This window comes from Bombus flavifrons, chromosome 8 (genome assembly GCF_040668555.2).
Source record: "Bombus flavifrons isolate JBK064 chromosome 8, iyBomFlav1_principal, whole genome shotgun sequence".
NCBI lineage: Eukaryota > Metazoa > Arthropoda > Insecta > Hymenoptera > Apidae > Bombus > Bombus flavifrons.
Genome location: NC_138449.1, coordinates 15,360,317 through 15,379,039, shown reverse-complemented (window position 1 = coordinate 15,379,039; position 18,723 = coordinate 15,360,317). Strand labels below are relative to the sequence as shown.

The following is an 18,723-nucleotide window of genomic DNA, read 5'->3' as shown; positions in this document are numbered from 1 at the left end:
AGTGATTTCTAAGAAGGTAATTATGTTAAAGGTTGACAAAGATCGACACGATACCAACAAGAATGTGTTTCGTACCTTTATTAATATTCAATTACACAAGTTGCACATTCGCGCCGTGTTTACGCAATGATATTCAAGATCCATGCGTCGATGACCTATCGTAGCAGTAAGAAAAATCATCTCGTGAATGTTGATCTACGCGTATGCCGATTGTCATATGTCTGGATGACCGAAACGTTGCGATTCGTACGTGTTCCTCGAGTAACCTTTTTCCATTTAGCATGCTTCGAGACCCTGAATACTCTAATTTTAGTTCAAACGTTAAAATTACGATTAAGATGGACGTTCGAACCGTTATCAAGGAGAAAATCCGGGTCAAAACCGATCGGCTACGAAACGTTTCATCTTGCAGACGTACGAATAACGTTAACTAAGATGATTACACATCGATATGCATGAAGATTCGTGGCACGGGCGGACTCCCAACCCTACACCAATGATGATTCGGTTAGCCTTAAGAACAAGGATAATGTAGTTCACCGTGCGTTTCCTCCTGTACCAGCTTAATGCCTGAGATCCCACGCAGATGAGTCCTCACGTTCGTGTTTATTATCATCTACCATGTCTACGAGTCAAATAGCGCTAAATGGATACGCGATCCGATAAAAAAAAAGGACTGCTGAAGAGATAGAGAAGAATCGAGCGCGACCGATCCTGTCACGCGGATGCAATATGTCCGCCGGTGCCACTGATTAAGGATCGAATTGAAATGGTGGAATGAATGCCCTTGCGAGAACGATGTCGGCTATCGTCGGAGATCGACGCCAGAAGGAAAAGACTCGCTTCCAAATTTACGTATGTATTCGAGCAAATTAACTGTTAACTTAGTTTAAGTTTCAAAGCAAATCGAACATTCTTGAAACTTCGTTCGGTATCAAGACATCTCTGTTCAAGACGAAACCTGATTTCGAAAGTTTTCCTTCTGTCGATCTAAAGACCCCGACGATTGCGAACGGCGTGAAAGAATCCGACGAGCGCTAACCGGAAATTTCATTGAAATCAGAACGAATGGATGAGCGATGAATGGCAACGACCGGCCCCATCGTGATCGCGATGGGATCGCTCGATCGCACGCGTGTACGCGTGCCTGATGTCCGCTGTATAAACATTAAAATAACGTACATTAATACATCTAGTTCCTCGAGAATCTCCTATGCTCTTCACTTATTAACGAACAACGCGACGATGCCTAAATTGTAAAGCGTTACTTGGACGGAGGGTCTAATACTTTGCCGTTGGTGCGCACTTTGATGTTGTACCTGTAGGCCGGTTCCGCCTCTGGCAGGATCGTGCTGCTGTCGTCGTCTTGATCCTTCATCATCGACGATTCAGCCGCCTCTGGTTGGTCGTTCACGTAGTAATCTTGGACGCTGTCGTATGGACCGACCGTGTGTGCGTCCTCTAAACCGTTATTTGGCGACTCGGTTTCGCCATGCATCTCGAAATAATCCGGTGACTCTCGATGTTCGACTTTCATGTCGGAGGCCGAACGTAAAGAGGAACGATGAACTTCGCGAGTCTTAAGACCATCGAATACGCTGTCTTTTCTGGCCTGTGGACCTGGAGTGTCGGTAAACAGGCTCGTGATGTCGGGAAGATGATCCGGTCTGGTGTTGTCCAGTTCAGCGTTAGTAGGTTGTTCGTGATCCTCGGTGATTACTGGCGAAGACGTGGACGGTGATAAGGCGGGTTGCTGTTGCTTGTCAGACGCGGGAACGGCCGTGGTAATCAGCCTGCTAACGACCGGGTCTTCAGGTAATTTCTCGTCGACAGAGCTCTCTTCTTCCGGTGTTAACTTCTCGTCGATGCTGCTCTCATTCTGCTCGTCGTTCTTGCTGGCGTTGCTTTCCTCATGCTCGTCGACCTGGTCGTCGCTGGCTGGCGCCGAGGTGGTTGTTATGTAGGGTCTGCGATTTCTGGAAATCGCGCACTAATTTCAGGAGAACGTTGTCGTCTGGTTCACGAGGGCAAAGCGATAGATTTACAGAGGATTATTATTTAGAATAGAAAGTTGTAACAGTGACTTGTGGTGTTCCCTCTCGTATATTAGCGATAATTCATATTAGTATTGTCTATGGTGTTAAAAGCATAGAAAGTACATAGAAAAAGTCTGGCACCACTGCTTAGCGTAATATTAGTAAGATCAAATATCGAAATTGAAAAATGTCGATAATATCAATTTATAATCAGTAGTGTCCACGCTTTTTCAAATTCACCTGTGCTTTGCGTCTCTGTGTGTGTATTATGCGTCGTGTGTCTGACGTTTGCGAGAAGCGAGAGAACGTGTTATTAATTATAAGCTGTGTTCTCGTGTTCGGGAACGTCACGAGTGATAAGCAGTTTACGTCCGGACGACAGCGAAGGATGTCGCACAGTTTCCCAAGTACCATCTATCTTAACAATTATTCAGACTACATTATCCAGTGAAGCGTTATTTGTCAGTTCCTTTTATCAGTTCTCATAACTCATAACCGCACGGAGAAAAAAACCTGCCAGTTCGTTAGCCACCGTGTACTCACTGGCTCTCTACGATCGCCTATTTAATTAACGTATGAGACAAAGACATCTTGTCCGCGATTAATACGCGCTCGTATCGAAGCGTTCACTCGATTAATTTGCATACGAAATACGAAGGATCCTCGTCGTGCCATAAAATCGTTCGCGCTTGAAAAATCAACGCGCCGTTGAAAACCCTTTGGCGTAATTACATGGTTACAAGAGACGCCTATGGGCCGACCAATTATCGTGTCTCTTTCGCTGATATCTTATCGGTTTGTCCCACCGTTTTCTATTTTTTTGTCCGTGCGCCATCGAGATTCACCTTGGTACACGTTGAACTCTTCTGATAGCCTATCTGCCTATCTCATTTTCTCTCTCTTATTCTCGGCGGTTTTGTGTATTTTTGTGACAAGTATTATCTCACCTCTTACCCCTGAGTCGCAGAGACTGGAATGCTGCCGTAGTTGTAGTAGTAGCATCTTGTTTGCTCGCAGATGAAGTCCTTCACCAAGGTGCAGTCCTGGGCCTCCCATGCTAACGTAGGCGCTGCCATCGCCACGCATCCGTCCGCGCTGCCGCTGTCACCGCTGGAACCGAACAAGTTCCGGATTAGAATTTAAATCACCCGGTACCCGTTTATCGATTCGATGCACGCGTTTCCGGGTGGAGACGCGTGCACGCCGCGGAAGGCACGCCGATAATTATCGTTCGTGACGACGAATCGATCTTCGACCTATTGTCTTCTTCCTTCACGCGAAAGAATCTTCGCTGTGTTTCTATTTGCCTGGTTCTGTAGACAGAACGTGACGCTTGCTTCCTCCTGGACGCGTGTCTTTTGTCTATGTGATTTCCGGTTCTGACGGGGTTTTTTTTTTTTTTTTTAACGAAGGATCGTTACGAGGTTTGTTCCAATCCGATAAATCTCATTGTTTCGCAAGGTTACACGCTGAGATAAAGTGGATAATTGAAAAGTCACGCTTGCTACTTTCTGTGTGTGCGTATCCCTCGTCTATGCGATGATCCGATTCCGATGAGACTTTTTAACGAAGGATCGTTAAAAGGATTGGAAGGTTCGTTCCAATCTGGCAAACTATTATCCCGAAAGGTTAGAGAGTGGGATAAGGTTGTTAATTCCAAAGGTCGTTACGAAGTAATCTACGAATTGATTTTAGTGGAAGTTTGACGTGCAAGTTGATGATTACCTTTCGCGTGCCACTCGTTGAGGTTCGGTGCCGGGTGGAACGTCAGCGGGTCTGTTGCCAGGTCGCCTCAACATGTAGTCGAAGGTGGCATTGAACGGAAGACCTGTGCTCATCCAGAGGAACATGTCCGTGCCCAACTTGTTGCCGGATGTCCAGAAGTCGTATTTAACGTAGCCGGCGTTTTTCAAGTACTGCGTCATCGTATCGGCTTTTTCCTTAGTCTCGAAAGAGGCCAACTGCAAGCCCAACGAACGACAGTACTGGTAGGCCAAGAAGTAATTGAGTTCGGGACTGTAGGGATTCATCCTTGACACGAAGTATTGCACACCGTCTAACTGGATCGTTGTGATCCTTTGAGCTGTAAATTCATTTCAATTAAAATTGAATGTTATTATTCGTCAGAGATATTTATTAATTATCGAAAGAATGTATATTAGGTACGTATTTCTGCTAAATGTTTACCAAGTGTCACGCAATCACCTGCAATTTATTCCTAATAATTGTCCATGCAGCGTTTCATTATGCTCGAATACATCGGCTAAATTTATTCAAATGAATTCAAAATTATGTATCGATACATGCTGTTCGTTTTCGAAAATCAACATATGTTTCACCAATTCAAATGCTAGAGAGCTATCGATCGATCCCATCCCCGACACAGCCAGCTGATGAATAAAAAAGGAAATTCCTTTCTCGTTCTCGTATTATCTCATCGAGGCACGTCTCCGCCATTGACTTCCGACCAGGCCACAAATGGCAGCCCCAGACGCGGGAAAAATCATCCTGTGAATTCTAATCTACTCGGTGTTCCATTTTAGCATCGTCGCGCGAACCGTTACGTCTGCTAGCAATTATAACTACTTTTTACACGTTTAATTCGGAGATGCATGTCGCGAAGCGGAAGAAACATGCACTCGACGTATCCAACGAACGTCGTTCCCATTCACATCGAATTCTATAGCCTTTCAGCATTTTAAATCAGCCTATTCCAACCATCTAGATCTATCAACTACCATTGTCTTCCGTTTCCTTTCCTTCCCTTGCCGTTAATTAAGCTTCGTAAAATTTGTTACGAATACTCCTATTAAAATATATAACATCGGTTTACAGCGTCACATCGAACAGGTCGATTGTGTTCAGCTTAACTCGCACTGCCGCTCGTCGTAAATCATTTACTATCACGATTTTAATTTATTACCTCTGGGATATGTATACATCATTGACGCCGTTCGTTGTAGCCAGACTCGCAGAATGACTGTGTAGTTTGTGAGAAGTGCCGTGTTCACACGATACATGCCGTGCGAGTTCATCGACCTTCTACGTCTATTTGGTTAACTGTACTTATAAATTATGACCGGTTCAGGCCACCAAATAGTTCGCAGACGACTAATACAAAGTCTAGAAATTTCGCACGAGCTTCGCCCGAGCTGTTCTCTATTTTTGCGCGCAAAAATCATCCGCAGATTATACTAAAATTCCTTTAGGAACGCAGACCACGTTAATGTTGCCGAGATTTCCGTTAAATCATAAAATTTCTTCTCGCAATTCGAAATCGCGATAGACGTTTAAGTATGTATTAGATTTTTCAAAGATTTAACGAAGAAAAGAACGTAGTATTTTGGACGGCACATGTTACGAAATAGACGAACGAGCAAATGATTGGAAGCGCCTTGAGAAAGAAGACGCGTGATAAATTGAAAGGGTGCGTTTCGCGTAAAAATGCTCCGGTTCGTGAAGCCCGCGGCGCAGGTGGTGGTAAACGACCTGAAGACCTTGAGACGTCTGCCGCCGGTGCTCTCTAGAAAGAAGACGCTCGCTAGACGCTATGAGCCGCGATTTCATTCACGAATTGCACGTCGGTCGTATGGTAATTAACGCGATCGCGACGACGATAGTTTAAAAGCGTGGAAATTTGTCAAGAATCAATCACGCGTTACGCGAAATAAAAATTCAGGACGATTAAAAAAGGAAAAAAGAAATATTTATCGAAGAAAAAAATTCGAATGTAGAAAATACGAGCAAAGAATCGTGACATTGGACGGACTTCTTGTCGTTAATTAAAGTCTGGATGCACGGTATCGTCCGTCGAGCGCAAAAAGAATCGTTGGGCGAACGTAGCATGAATAACGAACCGCGAAGAAACGAGTCAGAATGACGAACGAGTGATCTTGAAGTCGCGTGCGTGATCAGCGACCGCGAGTTTCCTCTTCAACGTTTGAATGCACCGGACGTCGCAGTCGACGTTTTCTTCAAGGGAACGACAATGCGAGGACGAAAGCATCGAACAAAGAAGAGAAGTTGAAAAACGAATCGATGCGGGCCGAGGTATTCTCCGGACAAAAACTTGGCGTTATTCCAACGATACGAATCATTAAGAGACTACCAGAATTCGAAATCCGAATCTCAAACTGTGGAAAGTTCGAGCAAACTTCTTGCCAATCCACCTTGTTCCTAGCGAATTCCAACAGTCAGATTAGATTCCTCTCTGGTGTCTCGATTCTCGAAAGCGAATTTTTCAGATCGAACGTAAATTTTCAGCGAATTGAGCGATAACGACCGATATGTCGAGAAAGTGTACCAACCTGAGGCGAAGGCCGCGACGAGCAGCAACAGTAGAGCGATCTTCATGGTGGCGTGTGTCGATTAATCGATCAAGCAGCCGTTTCCGTTTCCGACTCTCGGAATACACCGGATGTTAGTGTTAGGGTCGCGTTCTCGGACTGGCCTCGCGCTGCGCTGTGGGGCCCCTTAAGAGTCTTCTGCCCGGATCCCAGAGGAGGGGGTCGTTGAAGATGATTCACTGGCTAACCTAGAGCAGGACGAGCGGAGCCCACGAAGGGACGAGCGGGCACGAGAGAGCGGGATAGCTCGAGACGTCGACGGGGGATACGAACCGATCCGAAATGTAATCGACTTGGCCGTGCAAAAAGCCTGCGAGGTGACAAGGTCAGAAAAAAATACGAGGTACCACGATAGACGTCGGTGCCGGAGGGTTAGAGAGGATGACGCGGTACGTTCGTTGACACGGCTTCGCTCTCTCGTACGTTTCTTCTCTCGCCAATTTTCCTCTCTCGACCGAAATTTTTAGCCCACCGATGCACCAAATGTAGATTCTCGTACGTTCTCGCTTTATAGCGCGAAGGTTTGCGAGTGATTTGGTGGATTGGAAATTGTCGTTGGTTGGTTCGATCTTGAATCTAACGAACGTCGATCCAACTAACGCGCAACGTACGATTGTATTTTCTTTTCTTTTTCAACGTGTGTCCATACGTCGTAGAAAGAGAGCATAAACGAAACGAAACGAAAGTGAAAGAATTGAAACGAGATCGAATCGCTACGAGATGTGGAGAGCTACGAACGAAATAGCGAAGCTTGGATTGTTAAGGAAACGGAGAACGAGGCGTGAAGCTGTCTAGCAGACAGCGGGAAGATGGTTTGACGGTGGACGCTATTAATAACGTTGTCCCATCGTATAGTTTGTTTTACGTTGGTAGTTGTAGCGGATGGAATTTCGCTTTAGCGTCACTTCGCGATGTTCATCGTCCTGAATGGAATTGTATCGACGAGCTGGCGCAAAAAGACACCGACCTCAAGGTAGACTTCATTTCTGAGCGTGGTTCGCGAGAACGCGCCACATACCATCCCTCAAAATCACCGTTTTCCATCGTGAACGATGTCGACGATCGGGACGCGTTAACGATATTATCGTTCCAGTCAACTTGGATATTGTGGATGTAAATCACGGCTTGCAAGAACCTCGAAAACGTCAGTTGGCAACGTTTCCTCGTTCGAAATACCTTTTTCATTTTCCCCTCTTTCGATGCTCCGTAGGACAGACGTTCGATTCAACGTCTATCGCAAGTTAAATATACAAACAAAATTATATATAAACAGCATCGAGATACGACGTAGGATGCTAATTGGTGGACGAGGCTAGCGCACGATTGCGATTGTAACCTGCTAGGTATTACGGGAATCGTACACGCGTTCGATATATTGCACACGGTGGTCGAAGTGACTCGGTGGAATCTCCATGAAAGTCGGAGTACACTGGCGCAGAAGGTTTTGAACCGGTTCCCTTGTTAAGCCTTTGGCGCCGTCTATTCTTATTCTTCGGTCTTTCCGTGCTTAGTTTTTTCTCCGCCGGCATTGACCGGGCCCCATTAAGGGAAGTATCTTCAACGTCTGAAAAACGCATAATCGCTTTACAATCGTTTAAATACATCCAGCCGCGTATTTTTATCGCGTTTAATGCGTACCTACGGTCACGAGGATAGAGGAGGATTCCATTTTAAAAGCGTCCACACGTTTCGCGAACGCGCTCGCGCCACATTAATTATTTCGATCTACGCGCTCGGCCTCCGCTGCGACTAACCATTACGATACCACGGCGCGTAGATACGAATGAAACATTCGAGAACTCTTACGAGAACGATGCCCATCTTAATGCGTCGGACCGATATTAACCCCTTAACACAGTGAAGTCGTATCTCGTCTGGCCGAGAGATTTCTTGCTAGCTTTGCTTTCGTTGTGGATCCACGCTCGCGGCATCAGCGTATTCTCAGCGGCAGCAAAAAGGCTCTTGTCTCAAGGTAGGCTTCATTTCTGACCGCGTCTTCTCTCGCACGAGAGATCACTTGCTTCTGGAATACGTGCTGTGTGTATTGTATGCTTTTCTCGCGTCGAAACGACCGCGCGCCACCGAGGCCCAGTTACTTCGATTACGATATGCAACCGGTACCGGAGAACCGACAAGCAGTGCAAAATCCCGACGAGAGAATTTTCTTCTTCTTCTTCTTCTCCTTCGTCTTTCTTTTATCTTCTTTAGCTACCTACTTTGTCTTCGTTTTTTAGTCGCTCTTTGTCCAGACCGTATCCGATCGATTCGATATCCTGTAACGTCTCTGGATCGATGATCATTATACGCGACGTGTTATTTCTGTTACGCGGTGTGCGATCAGTTCAGCAAAAAGGAACTCGCGTGACATCCGAGACCCACCGCGTCTCTTTCGATCTGCGTTCCTCTTCTCGTTGTCTCCGTGGCTCGCACGAAAGCACCGCGATCTCTATGTTAAACGATACACGAGTCGATTTCAGATCGTTTATAACGAGCCGCGTATCGTCTATTTAAAGATTCGATACGGTTGCGTCAGGTAGGAACGTCGTGGAACGGAATTGCCGAAGGTATGCTTTATTACGAGAGGCCAATGTCAGGTCGATCGTAAACAGAGGCGAGTAATTACACGAGCGAGCAGTTAGAATTATACGGATCCTTAAAATATCTCTCGTTTAGTTTTAGAGTTCTACCGACTATTCTCGTGCTCCCTATTCTTAGAGTGCTCTATTATTATAAAATATCGAGGGTTGTTATTTTAAGCTATCGTTATATTTTACATAAATCCATCGCAACAGTTCTCTCGTACCCTATTCTCGTTGCAAAATTACCACCAAGTATCTGGCGATCGCAACACGTTCGCATCCACGAGGTTCCAGTTTATTACGATCGCACGATTTGTTAACAATCGAGCCTGGCCTATCCGTTTGGGGACACTCGACGAAGCAAAAGGAGAAAATAATCGGTGGCTGTCTACCGGGGGGATAAACAGGCGGCTAAACTCGAATCTAGTATGTTCGACCCTGTGGCTTGGTTGCGTGGGTCACGCTTTGCTGGTGCATTGGCGCAGGTCAGTTTAACAGGTCGGAGTCTCGGCGACGTATTCCCATGGGAATGCAGTCGTTGTGCCGTGGAGTGCACTTAGGTCTGGCAATGCCTACGGGGGTTTCTGTTCGTGGCCATATATCGGTGGGTGAAACGAAAGCAGAAGCTCGATCCTGGATAAACAAGCGATCCTCCACCACCTCCTTCGTCTTGTTCGTCTCCGTTTCTCCCTCGTGTTGGCCCTATCTGCGTGAACGAGATGCTAGGAACAACTTCTCACAGCCAAGCCGAGAGGGATTCTTGGTCCTTTTTTGCGAAAATAAAAGTAAAGAAAAGGAAGAGTCTCGAGAGCTGTAGGCAACGCTTGTTGTTGAACGAAGAAGAAGAAGAAGGAGAAGAAGAAGGAGAGGAAGAAGAAGAAGAAGAAGAAGAAGAAGAAGAAGAAGAAGAAGAAGAAGAACTAGAAGAAGTATAAGGAGGATGAGGAGGAAGAGGAGGAGGAGGAGGAGGAGGGTAAGAAGGAGGTGCCGGTGGTGGTGGAGGAGGCGAAGAAAGAGAGGCGAGGATGCTACGGGGGATTCTTCAAGTCTATTTCAGGCCCTGCCAGCAATCGCTATGTAAGGCCCCCGTTCTTTCCATCTTCCTCTCTACTTCCTAAGGAGAAGAGTAGTTCCTCTCTTCTCCTCTACTTAGCCCCCCGTCCCTTTTCTTCCGAGGTTTTCTTTCTCCTTCGTTCATTCGTTCCACGGGCATGGAACGAACTCCGTTTTAGCCCGCGAATAGCCTCGACGTTCGAGACGATCCAAGGAGCCATACTGCCCCGAAGGCTTCGACGCCGTCGATTCCTTCCATTTTGATACTTCTAGGACAGTGATCCTCATCATCCTGTCTCCTACCTGCGAGATACATCTATCGGTGTGCTCGTTCATGTATATACAAAGTGAGCATCGGAGTTAAGCCGTCGTTTCGTCGTGAATATTCTTCTTTCTATCTAACGATATCGCGACTACCGCGATTCCTGACGAGAGCCACGGTTTATTGCGTTTCTTTCGCGCGCTTCCTGTAGATTTACGGACACCGCGTTACCTGAGAAGGGTATACGAATCCTCGATTATTTATAGGGTATCCAGGATTCTCCTCGTTTCCTAGAGAATCCAATTAAAGCCGCGCAAAGTGGTCAGGCGACTTGGCACTACGAAAGGGACGAGCGTCCTTGCACACTCTTTTCTTCGATTCGTTTCTCAGAGCCGTGATTCAGTTGCCGATCGAAACAATCCGTATATCGCGTCGTATCTTCTGTTTCAGCGTTTTCAACATTTAGTCCATCGATAGATTCTCTCGTGTCGTTCGTTATCGAATCGATCGTAAGGGAAATCACCATCTTCCAACACAGGAAGCCTGTGAAATTGCCACTTGAAATACGTGTAGAGAGTTTCCTCGGTGAATTCCACCGAGTAACGAGCATCGAATTCGATCATCGTCCAACGGACAACGGTTGAGAACGCAGCAGAGAGCCGGGTTATCGAGGATATCTTCGGTACACGGCTCATCGATTACGTACCTACGTCTTGTTATGCACACGATGTCTCGCGTATATATATTTAGACAATGTTGTTCCCCCAGGATGTAATGTGATTACACGGTCCCGTGAATCGCCGTAGGAAACAGCGAAACTCGTCGTTGAACACACGTAATCCCACGGCGTTCCCTAAATCATGCTGATATCGGGACCAGCGGTCTTCGACTCTGTCTTTCTCTTTTCCTTTTCTCTTCTTTCTTACTGTCCCCGTGTCTGGGTCCCCGACGAAACCACGAACGAATCACGACTCGCGGCGCATGTGATCGCCGATAGAACGCAGAAATGGATGATAATAACAGCCGTGGCGGCGTACGATCATTAAATGCTCCTCCTGCTACCCACCGTTTTACTTGGGCCCCTGTTCTTGCCGCTGTTACGTGCCCCGGGCTTCACGGACTGACCTAGAACCTGAAACCGTGAACCTCTGCTTCTGCTTGCGGTTACACGTTCTCGAAACAAGCCTGGCCGTCGCGTCGTTTTAGTTAGTTAGTTAGTTGATCTTTTTTTCTGTTTGGAGGTCGCCGAGCGATGCCTTGGCTTCGCTTTCGCGTCGCAGACGACGCTCCAGGGGCGTTAAGCCCCTATGTTGCTCAACGAGCGTTATCGTCTATTTTTACGTTCCCAGATGTTGGTCGTCCTGAGGCGTCCTTTTCTTCGCACTTGTACTTTTAGTTGCTCGCATTTCCGCGCATTACCGTTACAGTTAGTTTTGCATACTCGATACAGTTGCATTTCGCTTTTCTATACCTACGTACTTTTACTTTTTCTCCTCTCGCTCCGCACTGTTACGTTACTAATTCCATTTTGTATCTTCTCTTCTTCTTTCTTTTTCTCTGTCTCTAGCAGCAGTCTTATCGCGTGGCGATTTTTCGGACCAATTTTCACCCCGATACAGTGGAAGCTTAATCCTCGGGTAACAAGGTGAATTCTTCTTAACGAGGATATTTCACGTTCATTATTTCTTAAGTAAATCGAAGATTTAATTGCTTAGGAAAATTTAGTTATCAGTTACCCGATACAGTGGAAGCTTAATCCTCGGGTAACAAGGTGAATTCTTCTTAACGAGGATATTTCACGTTTATTATTTCTTAAGTAAATCGAAGATCTAATTCCTTAGGAAAATTTAGTTATCAGTTACGTTAAATGTAGTTTAGCCTTCGTCGCTGCGAAATGAAATATTCGAGGTTCCTTGACGAGGATAAAATCATTGTCGAACAAGTATTTATTTGTCTCTGTTTGTCCAGCTTCGATCAATTAACCAACAGGTGGATGTAACAAAGTTCATCTTGGATTCAGCAGCAAGAACCACTGAATTTACATTCCTTCTTCATTATGGGCAATTCATTTATATTCGTGGACTACTGCGCTGTGATTTACGTTATTAGCATAGTGGGAAACCGACGTCTACCACTGCCATACCAGGGCGGAGGGGGAGAAATCTTTTCGATAGAATATTCTATTGAATATTTTTAAAAAGTACAATGGACGCTTTCTATACCGTGTCCCGAATATCAGAAGCTATCAATTTGGTCCATTTTTCATGCATCTGTCAAAGATTCGCTTCGTTAGGAGCCTTTTTCCTTCTTTCTTTTTTCTCGTAGCCAATTTCGAGTCTCGGTTCTGTTTAGCCGGTTCGTATAGATTCTCGGTATTGCGTGTAGTTACCGGAAAGAATTCCAGGGAACTATGCCTGTGGACCAGCCAGCCGAGCCTCTAAATTAAATCTCGATTCGGATAGGCGAGAATCCTATTGCCTGTTGGCGCAGAGACATTCGTTCACGAGAATGGAATCGCGAAATTAAATCTCGGGATTTATTGGACCAGCTGCGAGAGCTCGGCGAACGAATATTTCGCACTGTATCGTCGAATTCATCGGCGAGGGAGTAGTTAGAGATCGAATAAATCGGTGTTCGATGACGGGACACGAATGACGTTGGCATAAAATCGCTCTGTTCGTTCCTTCACGGACCGAGTATCCATTTAGAAATAATTTCCTGTTCGCTCGTCCTTGGTGCTTAAAACGTTTTCGAATCGACGAATACCGTTAACTACTTCTCGTTTTCTTATTATGCTCGCCGATTTATCTCAGTCGACGATAAAGTCGATACGATCGAAGATTTTAAAGAAAGAAGTTTTGCATAATATTCAGCAAAATCTATCGGCGATCCTTGTAACCGGAGGTGCATCGAACTCTGGAAGAACCAGTCGCGCGAATCGCGCCTTTTCCTTATGTATCTTCCTCTCGATCCAACATGTCGATAATGTAGCAGAATCGATGCACCGGTTCGACTTTTATTAATCCAGGCTGAATCCATCGTTCCGTCTGGTATATTTACGCGGCTGTATTTATGTAGCGCGAGTGACACGTTGTGAAACGCGAATTTTACGAGGTCCGCGCAACGAGCTTCACCGCGACCAATCGCGTTATAGTAAAAACCTGCACGGACATTCCTCCGTTTCGTTCCCTGTGGAAGGGACCGACGCGTCGTCGCGACGCAAGGGCTGCTTTTGCCGCATCAGCTTCGAAGAAACGATCGGTCAGGGCGTAGAAGAAACGTCAGCGAGCCGAGAATTCATCAGCGAATGCTCGCCCTTTTCTCGACCGTTGCTCGACTCGCGCCAGCAAAGAAAAAAGAAGAAGAAAAGGTACGAAAAGAGAGAAGGAAAGAAAAAAAGGAGATTCAGAGGCGAAGAAAGAGAGACTGAGTACGAGAAAGAGGGAGAGAGAGAGAGAGAGAGAGAGAGAGAGAGAGAGAGAGATGGAGTGATAGAGGCCTTGGTTTCGCGAAGGAATGCAAATCGGAGACTGGTCACGAGTATTCTAATGCGCGATCGCTTTAGCCCTTCGGCCGGCCAGGATCCTGAAACGAACGTCACACGTCCCTTTCGTATCAGTGACGCTATAAAGATACTCGCGAGCTTCTTGCCGTAGCCTGGTATCGTTTGCTCGCGTGTGTTTCTCTGTTGCCGCGGGCGAAACGATGTATGGCGGCTTGGCGACCCTCGATTCTCGCCCGCGAAGGCATTCGTGATAACCGCGGCAGCTACAAGGTGCACCAAGTGGTAATTTGCACGTTTAAAAGACGATGTATCGCATGACAAATTTTACATTCGCACGTACATTCTTGCGTTTACCGTGTACCATTCCGTTGCAACGGAAATTATTCGTTCGCGTAACTCATCATGATTTCTCTTACCTATATTCATCCGTTGATTTTTCCCAGAGAACGTTATCGTGGAAACGATCATCGCAACGAAAGTCGCAACAGGTATCGATCGTCCGAGGATTTATAACAGAGTGGCGCACAAACGAATACGCGATTTGAAACGGCGTTCGAGCTCGGTTACGGTCATATTTCAACGACGCAGGAAATAGATTTCTTGCTGGGTTGCGGAGCAAGGAAAAAAGGAGTTCACAAGCGTGGTTACACGATCGAACCTCGGGATAACCTCGAAGAAAATGCCGCGAGGCGAGAAGAGATGAAACAAAGATAGAGGAGAAGCCGGGCAGGCTGGTAGTAAAGTTCACGGAAGAAACGCGTGATACGTGGAAGACGACCACGAAGAAACGAACGTTCCCAAGGTACCTAAGGATTTCGCTTTACGATTGCAAGAACGATCTACGAATTTTTCTTTCTCGCGTCCGTTTCTTCGTCCTCCCTCTCGGACCTCGTTCGCCGAAGTATCCTCACTTCTGGCTGTATTTTCCTTAGAACGACGTAATCCGGCCATGGTGTATATGTATATCCAGCTCGAAGATAAACAAGACTGTGAATCGTTCACCGATGAAATGGCAAAAGTTACTCGTAACGGGATTAACGATTCACCTTACTTTGCGTCCGTACACCGTTAATACGCAAATAAGCCTGACATCATGTTCGAAATTACTCGATACATCCAGGAAAAAAGAAAAAAAAAAAAAAAAAAAAAAAAACAGGGAAATAGAGACGCAACCTGTAAAACAAGACTTTTTCCATCATCCGTGAATTTCTCGATTTGCGAGCATTTCGAATCTCTCGGTGATACGATAATCGGTTCGGTTCTGCCGAGAGTGAAATCGAAGAGAACACGTGCAACCACTTTCGATGTAATGGTCGAGAACGCGGTTGCAACATGCCGCATCGGTAACGCAGTTCAGTAGCATCGTTGCTGATATCGGCGTCTGGTTCACGATTTCCGAAGAGATTCGAGTAAGTGCGCGTACTCGTGAAGCCAGCAAAATCGAACGAAGATGACAGTAAAGTTGAAACGATGTCGATACTCCGTGTGATTTACGGTCGATTAAATAATGACGATAAATCGTGCGATCGGTGCTCGTTAATCGTAATCCAACGAGCGGGTAATTCATCGATATTTTTACGGGTCCAGGTGTACGAAGCCGATGGCGGTACCTTTGAAAATCTCATGCGCGCAGCCAGTTCGAGACGAGTGGCCGGTTAAGTGTAATTTGTACAGGATCTCTGAGAAGGTGAGAGAAGTTCGCGGTCAAGGCTCCTCCGTTCAAGTCATTGACATCGCTTGCTAGCACGGACAGACTGATGTTGGCCATTACATCGGTCGGCTAATAAAACTGCGAAGAAGTTCGTTGTACAATTGCTTCATTGTCGCTCGCACATAGCCGCCACCGCGCGCCATTTCATTCGCCAATTGTGCCGTTCAATTGTTCATACATAAGTACATTCGTCGTTGTCCCATCGTGAAATCGTTTTCTTCATTCGATAGAATAGGTATTTATAATTACCAGGAAGTCGCTGCTTATGATTATAATAAATTAACGTGGCAGCGGTTGATTTACCATCGACGAAAAAAGAAAGAAAAAGAAGAATAAAAATGACGTGTTTATAATCGTTATCGCGACCGAAGAAACGGAAGAAAGAAGCGTTCGGTTAATGGCCGTGTTACCTCTTCTTCTAATTCCAGTTCCTCGAAATAGAGCCGAGGATAACGGAATCAAGGAAATCGAGAGCCATTAGAGTTCCGTGTTTTTAACGACGAACGAGTTACATCGTCGCTGAAGTTCGTCAGTGATGATTTCATTTTAATACACGTCCGAGAGTAATTCTTGCCGGTTTTTTCGTCGGACGTGTCTCTTTTTCGCTCTACCCTTTCCCGTTCCATCTCGTTCCACGCCGGACGAAATCTATTATCTCCGATGACTGTTGTTTTTCGACGATTTCTGCGAATGTTCTCGACGGTGAACGTCCTCGACACCACGACCACGACGACCAAGACAAAGACAAAGACGACGCGGACGAGGACGATGACGACGGGAACGTGTCTTCGCGTACATCATCCCGCAGGTGCATCGTCACCGCTCGTCCATTATTCTTATTATTCGCCGCCATCTGCCTCGATGCCAGATATCGATCGTTACGTGGTTATCTTGTGTCCGTGTCACGTGCGTCTGTACTACCTTAAAGACCGGAAGCGATTACGAGGCGTCAAATCGCTAATGTTTGTATTACGTGGTCGATGTCTCGATCGGAAGAACGCTCTAAGATTCCTGTCCGTGGGTACGCGTGTAGCGATTGTTAATCCCACGGTGAGCGACTTCTCGTAATGGTGACCGGTACCTGCTAATTATTTCTATCGCCAGTCAATGTTCCTCTGATGGTATTACGCTTCTTACAGTGGTTCAGGTTCTTGGAAGGGCGGTTGGTTAAACTCGAGATCGTGAAATGAATAATTAGCAATTATTAGAAGAAACTTGTATCTCCGTCTCAAGCTAGTTACGTCACGAATTTAAATAAATATCGAAATTTTACAGCGTTTTAGCGTGCAAGAAAGATCTAGACGCGTCTCGCTGAGATGACCAAATGTGTTTGGTATTCCAAGTACCTAGCATCGTGTACATCTTGAAACAATCTCGGGATGACAGGTAAAAGCGAAATGGCGGTCTCGGTTGTGTAAAGCCAGGGGTCCACGGTATAACCCCACTATTAGCTATGCGAGACGCGGAGGCGTCACTTCCTCCGGCCCGACTTCCGGCCGCCGGAAACGTCCTTCTAACCGCGGCTGAATCCTTAAATGAAGACGATCTCTGACAACAGCCCTTCTCCTTCTTCTCGGTTCGACGTGCACCATCGACGTGCAAACTGACAGGAAATTCTAAAACCGTGCTTCTTAGAAATTTGTTCCGCGTTATAAATAGACGTTTATTCGTTTTATAACGACTAATTCGTTTGCTGGTTTAAAAATAAACCGTGCACTTTCGATATTTTCAACGTTATTCGTGCACGATATAATAATAATAACAACGACGACGATCGACGATAGTATTTATTTATTTATTTATTTGAAAGGTGGGCGAAGAACTCGTGGAAGAGTGTATTTTCGATTGATTATAGTAATCGCTACGGGCTGACGAACGAAGACTTGAACAGACGATGGAGCAATCCGAACCGGGTACTACATCCGGTGATCTATCACACGAAGGGCCTGATGGAGTACTGCACGAGGGTGCTGCAAAGACCTCCCTATGTTTTCGTCGACTATCACGGCCATTCACGGAGGAAGAACGTGTTTCTGTTCGGTTGCTCAAGGTCGGGTTCTTGGAGCGCCGCGGACAGGGCGAAACCGGACCAGCCGGCGCAGTATTTGGTAAGGGGACGAAAGAGGAACGAAGACTAGGGTATTATTTTTAGATACCGTACGGGTTACATGCACCGAGAAGTACGAACGGTAATCTAGCGCGATCTATCGAAGTGAATTTACGAGCGGAGCAGTTTTGAAGCTAGCGAGAGGGGAAATATCAGTGCGAAACGAGTTTCGCCCGATGTAATTTACAGCGAACAGGATCGGTACATCGATTCCGTTCGTGTTCCAATTTTAGATACAGTCCATGGAAATATAGGTTCCGCTGCAACTAGTTTGTACGAACGTGATGCAACTTTTTACCTTTATTCGTCGATCTCGTTAAATTTCCAGGATCGCGTGACACTTAATTTTTAATTAAAATGAAATGAGGAAAAACGAGATAACGAGCGCTCTCGTGTAACTCAGACTATTCTCGCGATACGCGTTTCAGATGTTGCCGCACCTCATGCAAAGAATATCTCCGGCGTTCGCGTTGCCACTGTGCTCGTTCAAGGTCGAAAGGAACAAGGAGTCCACGGCTAGGGTAGCCATATGGCGGCAGTTAGGTGTTTCGAGGTATACGCGCAGACCGTTACCGATTTACCTTGCCAAAACAACCACTTGATAATGCCAGTAACGCTGCATTTTGTTCATTTTCTATAGAAGCTACACCATGGAGAGCAGCTTCTGTGGATGTGACCAAGGAACGTTGGCAGGCTTGCATCTAGATACCAAACACTTGAAGGCGATCGGCCAAGATTTCTGTCAGGCTCTGTCGATGATGAAGGACTGTGCCGAGGATTGGAGCGTCGAGAAGTAAGTTGGCAGAGATAGAAATTAAGATTCGACGATAGGAAGTTTGCAAGAGTTTAGTAGAAAGACGAGCAGGATAATGAGAAGGATTTCTGAACGCAGGTCATTGGTGGAAGACTGTTGTCCGCGAAAATGCATTTTGCGGAAATCCAGAAAGGTTCCCCCTAAATGTATTCAGGATAAGACTGCGGTGCATCACATCGCTGCGATCGCGTAACGAACGATCGAGTAGACGATCCGAGGCAAGATTCGTGTAGAAATTTAACGTCGATTAACGTCGATTAATCGTTGTACTAAGATATTTATTCTCCGTGTTACTAACATTTCCACTTTA

At 46.0% G+C, this 18,723-nt stretch overlaps 2 protein-coding genes across 10 annotated transcripts in view; one reads left to right on the top strand and one right to left on the bottom strand.

The window, feature by feature from the left end:
- The window catches only part of LOC138182753 (cytosolic carboxypeptidase 1), a 33,332-nt gene that overhangs the window by 13,427 nt on the left and 1,182 nt on the right, over positions 1-18,723 (top strand). For 7 of the 8 annotated variants that reach the window (XM_069118920.1, XM_069118924.1, XM_069118922.1 and 4 more), the window contains 4 exons: positions 17,348-17,600; positions 18,028-18,152; positions 18,240-18,392; positions 18,492-18,631. In XM_069118920.1, coding sequence (XP_068975021.1) covers positions 17,348-17,600; positions 18,028-18,152; positions 18,240-18,392; positions 18,492-18,606 — 646 coding nt within the window. In that variant the 3' untranslated portion in view covers positions 18,607-18,631. The remainder of the gene's footprint in view (positions 1-17,347; positions 17,601-18,027; positions 18,153-18,239; positions 18,393-18,491; positions 18,632-18,723) is intronic. The other variant, XM_069118921.1, reaches the window with a different exon arrangement.
- Positions 64-6,641, bottom strand: nw (narrow). 2 transcript variants are annotated; one of them, XM_069118929.1, is made up of 4 exons: positions 6,344-6,641; positions 3,762-4,119; positions 2,991-3,146; positions 64-1,976 (listed from the first exon to the last, which is right to left on the bottom strand). In XM_069118929.1, the coding sequence occupies exons 1-4, from the start codon at positions 6,387-6,389 to the stop codon at positions 1,265-1,267; spliced, it is 1,272 nt and encodes a 423-aa protein (XP_068975030.1). In that variant the 5' UTR covers positions 6,390-6,641; the 3' UTR covers positions 64-1,264. The 2 variants fall into 2 exon arrangements, with proteins under 2 accessions (XP_068975030.1, XP_068975031.1); XM_069118930.1 differs by having other exon boundaries at positions 1,841-1,976; positions 2,984-3,146.

What these genes read in the sequence shown, in the direction of transcription:
- nw (XM_069118929.1), bottom strand. Translation starts at nt 6,389, where the DNA reads ATGAAGATCGCTCTACTGTTGCTGCTCGTCGCGGCCTTCGCCTCAG. An exon ending in CGTCGCGGCCTTCGCCTCAG is followed by an intron (nt 4,120 to 6,343) that starts GTTGGTACACTT and finishes ATGAATTTACAG; the next exon opens with CTCAAAGGATCACAACGATC. An exon ending in CAACGAGTGGCACGCGAAAG is followed by an intron (nt 3,147 to 3,761) that starts GTAATCATCAAC and finishes GTTCGGTTCCAG; the next exon opens with CGGTGACAGCGGCAGCGCGG.